The sequence below is a fragment of the Anguilla rostrata genome, chromosome 14 (assembly GCF_018555375.3).
Source record: "Anguilla rostrata isolate EN2019 chromosome 14, ASM1855537v3, whole genome shotgun sequence".
Classification (NCBI taxonomy): domain Eukaryota; kingdom Metazoa; phylum Chordata; class Actinopteri; order Anguilliformes; family Anguillidae; genus Anguilla; species Anguilla rostrata.
In genome coordinates, this window is record NC_057946.1 from 20,384,037 (window position 1) to 20,398,217 (window position 14,181).

Below are 14,181 nucleotides of genomic sequence, written 5' to 3' on the forward strand. Positions count from 1 at the left end.
GATGATTCAACTCTCCCAGCTGCAGTGATGCTGACTACAGTGTGAATTTCACACAACTGCCTGGTACACAGATAAAACAGATGGTTAACAAGGTCATTTAAAATGTGCATTCTACTTCTAGATATAGAACAAACACAGTCTCATCCACCACACATAAATCAAAGAGAAAAAAAATCTCAGGTGCTCCGATTCAGCCAAAAAATACAATTATTATTCCTGCCAAGGGCAATAATAGTTGTTGAGTGAATTTAGACACAGATAACTTCCAAAAAGTGCAACGGATAATTTAATTCCTTCACTTAAGACAGTCAGATCATTTCAAACGATTTCATTGTAGGCACATAACTGACCAGCTCAAGGTCTGTTTACACAACTTCAGGACTGAAAGTGGAAAATTGGACAATGAAAGAGGTTTCAATTGATTTTCAATGAATACACCCACACAGCAAGTATAAGCACTGCACTGTAGAAGGTCACTGCGGATGAGTTCCAACGCAGTTGCCTAAGGATACTTTGCAACAGTTCTTAGATAACGCAATCTGCTCTAATCTAATCACCACAGGGAAAAATTCACTGCTTGACATCATTTGCAGTGGATTGCAAACTCAAAGTTCATGTCATCCAAGGACCTCCGTTTTATTTAGCATTGTTATACGAGTGTGGAGATACCTTCAGTATGATTATCACCAGAGAGCACAATATCAATTTAGTTTTTAGTATTTAAAAAGAAAATATGGAGGGAAACAGTAGCACTATAGACATAAAGCAGCAATTAAAGCTCATGAAAGAGGAGGCTCACATACATTGAGAATCACCATTAGCAAATAATGTACTCAGCCAATCAAAATGCATCTATAAACTACTGAGTTCTTGTCATCGAGAGAGAGAGCACCAATTTCCACTGTAGTTATTTTAAATACTTTATAGACTTTCCTATTGTCTGTCAAACCTGTTAGGTGCTCATAGATTAAATGTATAGTACAAGGCATCTTTTTAATATTCCTCCAGACCGGTAGTGGAGTTGAGCAGCTTTTAAATCGCTTTTAAATCACTCCAATCAGTTTAGTTTTATACGTGCAACAAGTCCATGTTCAAATCTTCAAACAATTATGAAAACAAGACCAGGTCAAAACCTAGTATATGGTCCAGCAAAAAAAAAAAAAAAAAAGTTTCGTCTCAGTTTGTTTACCGAGCCTTTGGTTGAGCTTTGAGTTCAAAATCTTCCATATCAAATATTCACTGGTGGCATGTGTGAATTTTGATCATTTTCTTTTGTGGAAAAAAAAAGAAATTCTATAAATTTAATCGGATTAGCATGGCAAATAGGATGGATGAATTTTGTTGAACTCTTTCACATAGGCCAAATTCCCAGGGCCTGCTCTTTAACTTGTATCATCACTCGTGCGCATCATTTTACACTTTTTAGCCAAATATTAATGTTGCTTGTTGTGCTCGAACAAACAATGCCAAACCATCTTCCTCACGCGAAGCAGCAATCAATCATCCATTAAGTCATATTAGATGACCTACCCGTGTGTTACAGCCATACCCGCTGAGTCCCAGAATAAGTGCAGCCTCCAAAAGTGGAAGACGGTTCTCACTAATCCACGGAAGGACATGCATGTTGTCCATATGATACTGAACGCTTATAATGTAGGAAGCACCACTCACAAGTTTTGGGTCCGCAGGGATCTCTCTTAATTGCGGTAGCCTGTGGGTCTCTGCAACCTGTTTCCTCAAGGGAGCGAGACAATAGCCCCACCAGAAACTGCTTGGTGATTAACAGGTGAAAGACACAGGTGCATAGCAATGTAACCATCTACGCTAATTAAACCCTCACGTCTTTTATGTCGCTTTGTGCTAATCTTCATTTGGCCTCCCAGCTCCTTCCCTGTTTGGAAAAAGCTGCCGATGCCGTGTGGCTTCTTTCAGTAGATCTGTCCATTCTGGGTAAGTGCAGTTTATGGCGTTAATTACACATATACTTTTGAATTCTGACCACCTTGACCCAATGTATGTCTACTCGGTTGGATTTCAATCCTGTTCCTAATTAACCACCATTCCCATAGCAGCTAAGGCTGGCTATAAATACTTATTCCGGTCCCACAGACTTCCAAGTTAAAAAGCATAGATGAAACGCTCCCTCCGCCATCTAAAGATGTAAAATAATTCTAAATAAAAATATTGATTCTATATTTGATCGAACAATAATTTGTTTTGAATGTAGGTTAATTGGTGATTAGGCAACAGTTCAAAACGCGCTTTCAGTCGGCTACTTAAGATGTAAAGGTAAATCATAAAACACAAAACTATGTTTATTGATGTTGACTACGTAGCCTATTTATGCAACTAGGGGCTACTACTTGTTACATATAATTTACATGCCTTTACATTAGTTATTCACGACACCCTTCGAAAGATCGCCCAAATCTATTGCAGCTACTTAACTGGTTGTTTCAGCGAGCGGTGTTATAAAGGTCTTCGTAAGAATGATTCTGTCTAACCCCTAATAAAGTGTTGGGGTGAGGCTCACTTTGGAGAAAAATGCATGTCATAATTCAATTACATGACTAAGAACAGAAGTTTGAGTAGAGCAAGGCCAAGCACCCTTCCATTCTTAAATTGAGCGACACCCGTATAACCTACCATGAATTCTGTACAGATGGCATAGTCTAACATTTGACCGTTGTAATGCGGTTGTTTTTCAATAACTTTCAAGTGCAAGTGATTTATACAATCGTTTGAGTCTAATTTCTGTTTTATAAAGATAATTCGTTAAGAATATTAAGAACTTACTATAATGACTATTGTGAAGTATTGTGTCAAACCACACTATTTTGTCTTGCATGCTGACCATCAAAACGAGTGACTTGTATTTAATAATTTGATCAATTTTGCTACATAATAAAACTATATTCACATGTTTTATTTCAAACTTACTTTCTGAATCTTGGTTATGGTTATTTATTCCTGCCATTAAAAAGCATCACTGAAAACGACTTGTGGTTGGACAGTACTGTGCATTGGTTGCAAACTAGCAATATTAGCCATTGTCGTTCTGTGTGTGTGCTCATGAATAAAAAAGGAACGATTTTTTATTTTATTTATTTATTTATTTACCGAATCTCAAGGAATGTTGGGTAGTTTTTTTTTTTTTTTTTTTTTTTTTTTTTTTCCCCACCAAGTTGTAGTGGAGCATTCTGAAAATAATGAATTTGACAATAATATAGTGGTGTCATGGTTCATGCCTTGATGCCTCTTAATAGTAGCTTTGACTTTGTCCCTTTAGTGAATTTACAAGATGTCAGTCAATGGTGTGGGCCATCCAGGTAACCAAACCTACTCTCCTAGAGTTTGCTGTATAGAGAATGGCTTGGATAAGTGAGTATGTTTCCATTTATTAAAACTGATTTTTTTTTTTTTTTGGATGGTGGCTTAGCTATGCTTATCTAACTATCATTTTCCACCAAGGGAATTTTGATTACCTGTCAGTGTGATCCATAATTATTTTTCCACATGCTCACAATTTGAGTGATTAGGGAGAGACTCAATTTTTCGGAAAAGCATATTTTTTAAATTCCATTGTTCTTCACACTGATTTTGTTCAAGATTTAAAAATGTATTTTTTTAAATTACCTTTTCAGATTTGTAAATGCCCCTCTCAAAAAGGATTCATACACTCAGAGTACTGCTTCTCTTGAGGAGAATAAAGTCATTGTGAATGGAAGCTACAACTGCCCCCTTACCAATGGAGAGATGGCACACATTCACCATGCAGAAGGACGGGACGCTCGAGCTGGGAGGAAGGTCGAGTCTACGTGCACAGGAGAGAGAGGGCCTGCATTACTGGTGCAATCTGGGATTGGGAGGTGGGCCAGCCCCCTGGAACCACAGGGCCAAGAGGCAGCCATCAACCAACATTTTGTGGAGTTTCCCAAATATGGAACTACTAGACCTTGCATCAATAATAACCTGGTACCCCTTAAGTTGCATTCATCTATAGGACCACATGGACCTCCAGGGTGTAAAGGTATTGCTACTTCAGCTTGTTCATGTGTATGGCAGATGTGTTGCAAACAGTTGGTAATAACATCTTTTAAAGCTGAAAATGTGAACTTTCTATAAAATTGTGTTCATGTATGATTGTTCTGGTAAAATCAATGTTGATTATAGGCCATGTTCCAGCTTGAGAAGTGGGCAATACATTTCACAATGAATGCAGTTGCTGCTTCATTGTTTTCCATGTTATGAATGCCTTTTGTTAAAACCAGCTCCAACAGTAGAGAAAACCGCATGGGTTGTAGCAGTACATCCTAGGCATCCACAGGGTAATGCATCATCTCTGGCTTGGTTCAGCTGAAGCTAAAGCCATTTTGTTTTTGCCTTTGTGTTTACACAACAAGTCTAGAACTGCTCCACTAATTTGCCAACTGCCCTGACAGATTATTAGTGAATGTTGTGCTGTTTCTCACATGATGAGGGGGTTTGCTTTGGACACACCAGTAATTGTGACTTGAAGTATACTGTATGCCCTCTTCTCTTCCAGAGGCATTGTCATTCACAGCGACAGAGAATGTTCAACCTGGCATTGCCCTAGCTCCAGCAGAGCAGATGTGGAGCACCTCCAGAGACCACGCTGTCAAGCTAAGAATGGCCAAGTCGGGCCCTGGCTCCGAAGCCTCGATGACTGTCTATCAGATGTTTCAGGAGACTGTGAAGATCTACGGGGACCTCCCCGCACTGGCAGCCAAGAAGAATGGGAACTGGGAGATGCTAACATACAAGGAGTATTTCCAGCAGTGTCGAGCAGCAGCTAAGAGCTTCCTGAAGGTTAGTTTGGCTTAAATTTGAAGTGAAGAACCTCTGCTATACAAGTAATTGGGGAATCTATATATTTAAACTAACTTCTTGGAAGGTACATATCTCCCTTTTGAGTATGCTGCTGTGTATATTTGTACTTGTAATTTAAATCTTATTCTGAACACAAGCTTAATAGTCATGAAGTAAGATTGACATACAAGTCTATTGTGGGATAAATATTCATAAGGGAGTTGACTAACATGAATGTACAGGGGGAAAAAAATCAAATTGAACGTTTTATAGCTACAGAAGGCAAATACTAGGGTCTATTGATGTAACACTCCTAGATTTCTACCCCCGGGGGAAAATGCACACACAAATTATCAAGCTCTTAGAATACTCTAAAATAGCTGGTTACTTTTTGTTTCTCTTGTTTTCTAGTTGGGGCTGGAGCGTTACCATGGTGTTGGAATTTTGGGATTTAACTCGCCAGAGTGGTTTATTGCAGATGTTGGGTGCATTTTGGCTGGGTAATGTCAAACTTTATATTTTACAGTGTATGATGCCTTTACTTTCATGGATGATTTTTTTTTTATTTTATTTTTTTTAATGTTTACATTCTTGAAATGGAAACTGACAGTTGTACAGCAAGCAATGGCCTGATGAAATTCACTGGGAAAATGGCGGTAGGTTGTATATTGTGTACATTTCTCCAGTGGCCTTGCAGTTGGAATCTATGTGACTAACTCTCCGGAGGCCTGCCAATATGTGGGTAACCACTGTGAGGCCAATGTGCTGGTGGTGGAGAATCACAAGCAACTTGTCAAAATCCTCAAGGTAAGGGATGCTAATCATAGATTACTTGTTTTTTTTTTTTTGGGTGGGTGTGGTATGGGGATGGGGATTATTCAGAGATTAAAATGTATTCATTAATACAGAATTTTATTTTGCTTCATAATCTTATTTTATCTGTTAGGTTAAAGACCAGTTGCCACACTTGAAAGCTATTGTACAGTACAAAGATGAATTGGAACAGAAGCTGTCAAATCTATACACGGTGAGTTTAGTCTGAAATGCTTCCCTAAAAACTGACTCGGTTGCTCACTGCCATCTTTTGAAATGATTTTGCTTATCCTGTTCTGACATGGGCCCAATTTGGAATCAGGCATGTTTATCCTGTGCAAACTTGCCTGACACAATTGTCTTTCATTTGAAAGATTACCACTCATCTGAACTTTCACTTGCAGTAATGCTTAGTGCAGTTTTACTTTTGACAGCCTTCTCCCCCATTCAACAGTGGAAGGAGTTTCTAAAGCTGGGAGAGGATGTCGGTGAGGAAACCCTTAATGATGTCATCAGGTCTCAGGTGGCCAACGAGTGCTGCTCCCTCATATACACCTCTGGGACAACGGGGCAACCCAAGGGTGCCATGCTGAGCCATGACAATGTGAGTTTGGCCTTGGGGCCCTTGACATGTTTGCAGCTCCTTTTGCCAGAAACCATACATGGTACCACTACCATCATATGAGAAGGGTCAGTTTTCAGTGATCTGGTATACTGCAATGTCAAGGTCTTTCATAAAATGTTAATCTTAATTTTCTTACTGAAGCTTAATTTTCTATCTGGTCCTTTCACCAGATAACCTGGATAGCCAATACAGCTGGAAACATGACTAACCTTAAGCAGGGGGAGCAGATGACAGTCAGCTACCTGCCCCTCAGTCACGTGGCGGCTCAGGTCTATGACCTGTGGATCAGCATGAGGTTTGCGGGAACAACATACTTTGCTGAACCAGATGCCTTGAAGGCAAGTTGTTGTTTTTTTTATTAAAGTGGTGTAAATGAACAGAAGGTGGATGGTTTAATGGGTTAGGCAGATTTCTAATTAACTGGAGTAATAGAGAAATTAAGACTGGCCTTGTTACTATGGCAGGGCTCCTTGGTGAACACCCTGAGGGAGGTACGGCCCACAACCTTCCTGGGTGTGCCTCGGGTTTGGGAGAAGATGCAGGAGAAGATGAAGGCCATGGGGGCGAAGGCTTCTATGATCAGGAGCAAAGTGGCAAATTGGGCCAAGTCTATTGGACTGCAGGCCAGTTACAATGCAATGAATGGGTAAGAGTCACAACTGTGTGTGTTTGGGCTGCTGGTTCCCAAATGCCCCATGCAGGCAGCTTAGAAGTGAGCTCCCTCCAAGTGTAGCATCCTAATGGAAAAGGAACCTCAAAAGCAACATTTAAATGTTATAAATGTATACACTTTGTTCTCGTGTGTATTGTGTGTACATGGATATGACTGGGTGGGGTTTCTTGCTGACTGGGTAGTTTTTTGAGATTATGGTGGGGAAGAAATGTCTTCTGGACTAATTGAGACTCCATTTGTTGCATTGACCATTTTTTCTTTTTGGGACTCCAGCAGTGACGCAGTGCCCTGGGGTTACATGCTAGCCAACAGCCTGGTTTTCAAAAAGGTACGTGTCGCTTTGGGCCTAGACCGCTGTACAGCCTGCTATACAGGGGCTGCTCCGATCACCAAGGATACGCTGGAGTTCTTTATGAGCTTCAACATCCCCCTGTTTGAGCTGTACGGAATGAGCGAAAGTACGGGACCCCACACTGTATCCTGGCATTCAGCCAACCGCATCATGAGGTCAGCAACCACAGCACATTTAGAATGGCCATTCTAGTCTCTTGTAGACACATCATACAGGTGTTTGAAGCTGGCTGACTCTGGGACACCCTCTTTTTCCACAGCTGTGGGAAGGAAGTAGTGGGATGCAGCACAAAGCTGGACAAGCCAGATGAGGATGGGATTGGGGAGCTCTGCTTCTGGGGCCGCCATGTGTTCATGGGCTACCTCAACATGCGCGAGCAGACCGAAACGGCGCTGGACCAGGAGGGATGGCTGCACTCTGGAGACCTGGGCAAACATGACAAGGATGGCTTCCTGTTCGTCACAGGTCGGATCAAGGGTAAGGGTCACCTGTAAGTTAAGAACAAGATGACCGATCAGCTGGTACCATGCATTGTGAAGGGGAGTTGGTTGATTAATATAGTAAAGCTGTAAGGAACCAGACTTTAAGCTGGATCCATTCCTAGGTAAGGCACTGTATTTCAGCACTAGCAGTATGCCAGGTGTAGAATATGAGTGACTTTGCCATTCCTATCTGAACGGCTCTGTTTTGGAATGTAGAGTTGATCATCACGGCGGGTGGAGAGAACATACCCCCCGTGCCCATCGAGGATGCAGTTAAGGAGGAGTTGCCCATCGTCAGCAATGCCATGCTGGTGGGAGACAAGAGGAAGTTTCTTTCACTCCTGTTAACACTCAAAGTAAGGTTACAGTAAAGCTCCTGGAGCTTTAGTTGCATGGAAATTTTAAAGGTGATGTAGCTTGATTGCAAATGCCTGCAACTAACTGTAGATTATTTCTCTGGATATGATTTGTACAAATTTATTGCACTCTGTGTACTTCACTGTTTTTGCAAATGGATGTGAGAGACTGACTGCTCACTTGTGGCATCCTAAATGCATCAAATTCTGTATTGAGTGAGAGAGATGAAGTATGAGTTGCCCCCTAATTGGTAAACCAAAGCATCAACACCAAGGTCACCATTGAACTGTGCCTGAATTGCTTTCAGAGCATGGCATGTTTTGATGTTTAGCTTCAGTTCTGCATTAATTGTGAATTAAGCTGTGTAGCTTAATGATGGAACAATCAAGTTTGTCATCTTTAGATCATTCTAATCAAAACTCTTGTAACTTCATGTGTAAAACTGGTCAATCATTTTCTAACCATCACTGGCTATTTTACTGTTAATGTTTAGCTCCATTGATCTGGCTAACACAGGGTATTTTGAAGATGCACCAGATCATCTCTTAAATCTGAAATTAGTGACTTAGTGTTTTATTTTACACATGAAATGCAGTGTGGTGTGTCTAATTGTGAGCTGCCCGGCAGTGATACAGCAGAGAACTCGTAATTATAAAATGAAATTACAACTGCAGAGGTATTCTTTGGGAATAGAATAGCACACATGGAAGTTCTAATGCACTCTTAATTTTCAGACGATTGCCACATTTCAAAAGACCCAGTAAAGGTCACGTTGAGCAGGCTTCACACAATGTTAACACTCTCCCCCACAGTGTAATATTGATGACTCAGGGGAGCCGACCGATGAGCTGGCCCCAGAAACCGTGGAGTTCTGCAAGCAGCGAGGCTTCACTGTGGTCCATATCTCAGATCTCACCGTCAAGATACCCCCAGCCATATCCAAAGCCATCCAGGAGGGCATAGAACGTGTCAACATCAGGGCAACCTCCAATGCACAGAAGATCCAGAAATGGACAATACTGAAGAGGGACTTCTCCATCTGTGGGGGAGAACTGGGTGAGTCGGCTATATAACATTCCTTTGCATTACCGTGTGAAAATCAAAGTGGAGAACCATGCTGTGACGTAAAATAAATTGCCATTGATATTTAATTTGGTCCATGTTGGTCGCTTCTCCAGTTGGCATCAAATGGCTTTCCATTATATTTTTTGAAAATGTATGTAGAAATGTATAACTATTTTCTGGTTCACTCGTGAAATAAATTGTCTAGCTTTATAGATTTGTGCAATTTGAATCTTAACCTTGGAAGCTAATTAAGGAACACCTTACCTTAGTGCTAAGGATGCTTACCAAAATCCTTGTCTGATCTTCAGGTCCAACCATGAAGCTGAAGAGGCCCATTGTTCACAAAATGTACAAAGAGGAAATAGAGAGGTTTTATGCTGAGTGATGCACTTCCGGGAACGTGAGATGTGGGAATTCAGAATTGACACATGGGAAAGTCATTGGACTGTGGAATTTGCACTTTACGCTGTCTTTTGCACTTGATCCACAACTGAGATGACTGGAGAACAGCCCCAGTTCCCTCATACCATCAGTGTCTGTGTACTTGCACATGGTATTATAGACTAATACATTGAGCTTTCACTGAACATCTTTTCACTGCCAGCATTTAATTGAATGCCATCTATGCTATGGGTGAGACGTGATCGAGTAATCAGATGTACAGTTTTGTGTAATTGCCACATCTAGCTGACTGAATTCAAATAGGCTCATTTTCACTTGCCGGCAATACAAACTGATACTTTCAGCAATCCCTCTCTGCGGAGTAGTGTCTGTGCTCACAATATATAATTTAATTAAATTTCTTGTCACTTTGCAATTTAGAAAATGTATATGGGAAGTGGGAATAAATATGTATGCAAGTGACAAGTTTAAACCTCTAAAATGTACTATGCCAAACTAAAATGCAGCAAACCTGGCAGCAGTGTTTGTGTGCTATGACTGCTGTAATTCGGTACCGTGTATGTGATGAAGCAAATTCTTTTAATGAACAGAAGTTGGTGATGAGAGAGATGGAGAAAACCAATGCTTATGTAAAATAAATGAGAACTTCTGCATTCCTGAAAGAGATATCACAGTGCAAGTAAAAGACCCCTCTAAAAAGGGGCATCAGCCTCTGTGTGTGAGGGTCAGATGGAATTAATCAATCAGTCAACGGTAAAGTGGAGTGTCACAAGTTACACATCTGACCGAACACACAATTACGGTATAAAGTAATTTTCCCTGCCAGTTGTAAACATGCAGCTCAACTATGGAGGGTATAACTGTTAAAACGGTTAAGCACAGTATGCGGGCAGCCACACTGTTTGATGAATCAAACAAGTTCAGTTGTTAGGAGCACAGCAATCGCTTTATGTATTGCTCCTTGCCTTTTGAAAATGTTTGATTCTTTGTCTTGATAGTGCTTTTGCACTAAAGAGCTCTCAAATTCTGTTCATTGTAAAAGCCAAGGGGCACTAATGTGAACTGCATACCAAGCTTTGTAGACCAGGTAATTATGAATTGATGCATGCAGTTTTGTGTATTTGCACACAAAGGTGCTCCCATAACAATGAGACTTCAGTACATGGCAGTTGACTTGAAATAAAAGCAGTTAATTAAAATTGGTGATTGTGCTCTGCCTTCAAGCAGTTTGGATTTGCAGCTCATATGTCCTTTTATGGTAGTGATTTAAATAGGTGGCGTCACACAAGGTTTACATGGTCAAGACTACCGACCTTGGGTGAAATGAAAAAAGAAAGTTTCTTCACATTAGACTCTTCTGACCTTGGTGTTTAGACACAACTGGGAATTAAGACCACACCATCAATGGCCCTTTTGGGTTTAATTGCTCCATTAAAAAGTAATAGATTCTGAGGGACATGGCCTCTTGGAAAATAGATTGCCTGTACCATGCAGTAAGGGAATGGGCTGCACCATTTCCTGGTTTAAAGTCATTTAACTGAAGGGGGAGTTTGGAGTTGCTCCTTGTTACTCTGGGGCATTAGGCACTTGTTCAAAGATTCCTCAATTCAGTAAGGTTCCACTTCTGTATTCATAAATGAAAGCTAATGGAAGAAGAAACCACATTTTGCTTTTTGAAACACACTGAATTTAATGTTTACACAAAACTGCTCCTCACATGTGCATATTCTTTTTTTTAGCCCCAAAGCATTTGACGGACCATCACTGATCATTCAACAATGCATACAAAGTCTAAAGTGCAAACATTACAACAACCATGCCGTCTTGAGTACCACAATGGAACGTTTCCCTCAGTGCAGTCCAGTACTGGGCAATCCAGTACCATTATTATTCCCTTAGTGGTTTTCAAGTTTTCAGCAAAAAAAAAAAGAAGATGCTTATGAGCACCTCTTAAAATGTTTAGTAATATAATTGCTATAATGTATTAAACTGCAGTCCATCTGTACTGATGTATCTGTACAGAAGCTGGACAGCCTCTCCTCCAACGCTCCATGTTGAGAAACCGCCCTAGGCTTTCTGGGACAAGCTAAAAGTGGAATATGCACTAAAGCATGGAATCCTAGACTACCAATAGTGACCAATATAGTTCCACCCACCCCACATTAAAAAGCCTTAATTCTTATAATGCATTTTAAAAGGGCAAAAACACAGCATGTTAAATTCACTACTCTTCACAACTGCAGCAAATTACCAAAATCCACTTAAGACGCAGTAGTACCAATTTTTGGCAAATAAAAATTAGTATGAGTGCATATGTGCATGGCATTTGGGTATACATTCGTCCAACATACACTGGTGGAGAGACTCTTTATTGATAAGACTACTGACAAACTTAATAGGGAATACAATAACCTGTATTTCAATACTATGTCACTTTCCTCTCTACAATTCATCAAAGCCACGGCAGCACACATTCTGGTCTTTCTTGACAGCCTTTGCCACAATGACCGGATATTTAGCATACAAGTTTTAACAGGCTCAGAGGTGTACTGAAAAAGACTAATCTGTCAGTTATTAGTGTTCAATCACCCACTAGGCCATTTCACCATGTTCTTATTTTACACTTGGCCAGTCATCCGTGTCAGTCAGGTTCAAGGGCACCAGTAAATTCATTACGCGCTGTTCCCAAAGTTCACAGGCATACAGTAGGCGCTGAAATAATATTTCTCCATTAATAGATGCACAACCTTGCCAGTTAAGGCATTTTTATAATTTCCTGCCACGCAGAATTGAACTGCGTAATGTCTTTGAAAAAAAGTGAATTGTTTTTAAATAAAAAATACTCTGCGTCATGCAGGAACACTGCAGCTGAATGATTGCTTCTTGATTTTTTTTTTTTTTTTTTTGAGGTGAACTCTTGATCCAACTCTCGAGGATTTTCAGAAGTGCATTATGGGTACGAGTCCCACATCTCTGTCCCCAACAGCACTTTGATACCACATTCCCAGAGAGAGCTCTATTGCACCATAAAGAAGAAGAACTACAATAAACAGTTGTGCTTTCAAGTAATGGCAGCCATTTTGAGCCGCTTGTCTCACTTAGTATTCTGTGTCGGAGCCCTCTGCTGGGTCACTGTTGCGTGACAGCATGTAGTTGTCCATGTCAATGGAGGGACAGTTGTGGATGGAGTAACGTAGGCGCTCGGCTAGCACTGCCTGGCTGGTGTAGGGTGGCAGTCGTAACTGGAAGAAGCAGGTCTGGGCCGTGGGCAGGCCATTGATTGGCTGGAAAGGAGAGATTTTTTTTAAATACCACAGGTATTTACACAGCAAGTGCAATACCCAAAAATAATCTTTATGCTGTGAACTGGGTTCCATCAAAAGACTCGAGATCAGGTTTCCACATCAATTTTTCAAATAGCTCAAGTTATCAATGTCAGAACTGGAAAGATGTCCCATTGCACAAAATGTGTCACTGCAATTTCAAATGTAGATCTGTGGTTTTGTGAGTGTCTGTGTGTGTCAAAGACAGAACAGTGTAAACAGACTTTTTAAAACATGCATTTTAAAATAGACTTGTGGTAAAGCTTGCCAGTTTTTAATTAAGATTGTAGGGCCGTGAGGTGTAATCAAAGACCGTACTGAGCATTAATGATAACGGTTCATCTTCTTGCCGCCCGAAACTAGCAGGATATGTAAATAATAATGGCTACAGTTGCACACTACGGTCCAGGGCATCTTATCTACACATGCAGTGGAGGAGAAGAGTGGAAGATAAGGTGAAGGTGGGGTGTCATTTTCACCAGCAGTTGCAATAAATCAGACAGGAAAGTCGATTGAGTGTGCTGTGTGTGAGCTGAATCACGGGCTGTGACTTCAGCTCTGCAGATTTTTACCACTCTGTAGGCAAGATGGAGGCAGTAAATTACAGAAATATACAAACCAAAAACCGTTCTTATGTCATCAATACAAATAGGTTTGAGAGACATGGTACAACAGAGAGTTGTATTTGAATTTTGGTGCGGCCAATTTTGTATATGTGCATCAAGAAATACAAGGAGAGTGCTATTCTGAATTTTTATCAATTACGTATATGGAAATTTACTGATATTGGAAATACCGTTAGATGTTAAAATTCATTTGTGATTACGTACAATCATAATCATCTTCGTTAGATAATACCTATGATACATTATGTTAAATATGTTAAATATGTAGAAATGCAATTCAAGAATTCTGAGTTCATCTATGAGAAGAAAAGCCCCAGAAGCACTAAACTGGCCCAAATGTGCTGATATCATTAATTGCATTTCTCTATTTTCCATGTGACACTTTAATTAGATGCCATCTACATTAGCAAGGTCAATTATGTAAATGTGGGCTCATTAAGAACATGACAAACTGCCTGGGTATTCGTTGTATAATAAAGTGAAATGGGGCCAAATGGGACATGCCCCCACCACAACAATCATTTGTCTAAAATAGCTTAGAACTAAATCACAATAGAAAAAAGACCAGTAAAAGTTTAACAAGACAGGAGAAAGGCAGGCTTAGCCAGCTTCACAGAACCTCAGCCAACTGCC

The 14,181-nt window shown here is 40.4% G+C and overlaps 2 protein-coding genes and 1 long non-coding RNA gene across 5 annotated transcripts in view; 1 reads left to right on the forward strand and 2 right to left on the reverse strand.

The window, feature by feature from the left end:
• LOC135240013 (uncharacterized) overlaps window positions 1-1,810 on the reverse strand; it is a 38,210-nt gene extending 36,400 nt beyond the window's left edge. For 2 of the 3 annotated variants that reach the window (XR_010325547.1, XR_010325545.1), the window contains exon 1: window positions 1,672-1,810. This is a non-coding gene — a long non-coding RNA (uncharacterized LOC135240013). Of the gene's footprint in view, window positions 1-1,530 lie in introns of all 3 variants that reach the window. The other variant, XR_010325546.1, reaches the window with a different exon arrangement.
• Window positions 1,808-10,798, forward strand: LOC135240009 (long-chain-fatty-acid--CoA ligase ACSBG2-like). Its single transcript, XM_064309089.1, has 15 exons — window positions 1,808-1,950; window positions 3,290-3,381; window positions 3,645-4,030; window positions 4,547-4,830; window positions 5,242-5,330; window positions 5,517-5,637; window positions 5,777-5,857; window positions 6,098-6,247; window positions 6,439-6,606; window positions 6,733-6,914; window positions 7,215-7,448; window positions 7,553-7,770; window positions 7,992-8,131; window positions 8,945-9,188; window positions 9,506-10,798. Exons 2-15 carry the CDS (start codon window positions 3,302-3,304, stop codon window positions 9,580-9,582), a joined length of 2,454 nt encoding a protein of 817 aa, XP_064165159.1. The 5' UTR covers window positions 1,808-1,950; window positions 3,290-3,301; the 3' UTR covers window positions 9,583-10,798.
• A 1,681-nt stretch (window positions 10,799-12,479) lies between these two features.
• The window catches only part of LOC135239901 (probable E3 ubiquitin-protein ligase HERC1), a 64,762-nt gene continuing 63,060 nt past the window's right edge, over window positions 12,480-14,181 (reverse strand). Inside the window, exon 79 of the mRNA XM_064308904.1 lies at window positions 12,480-12,883. Coding sequence (XP_064164974.1) covers window positions 12,698-12,883 — 186 coding nt within the window. The 3' untranslated portion in view covers window positions 12,480-12,697. The remainder of the gene's footprint in view (window positions 12,884-14,181) is intronic.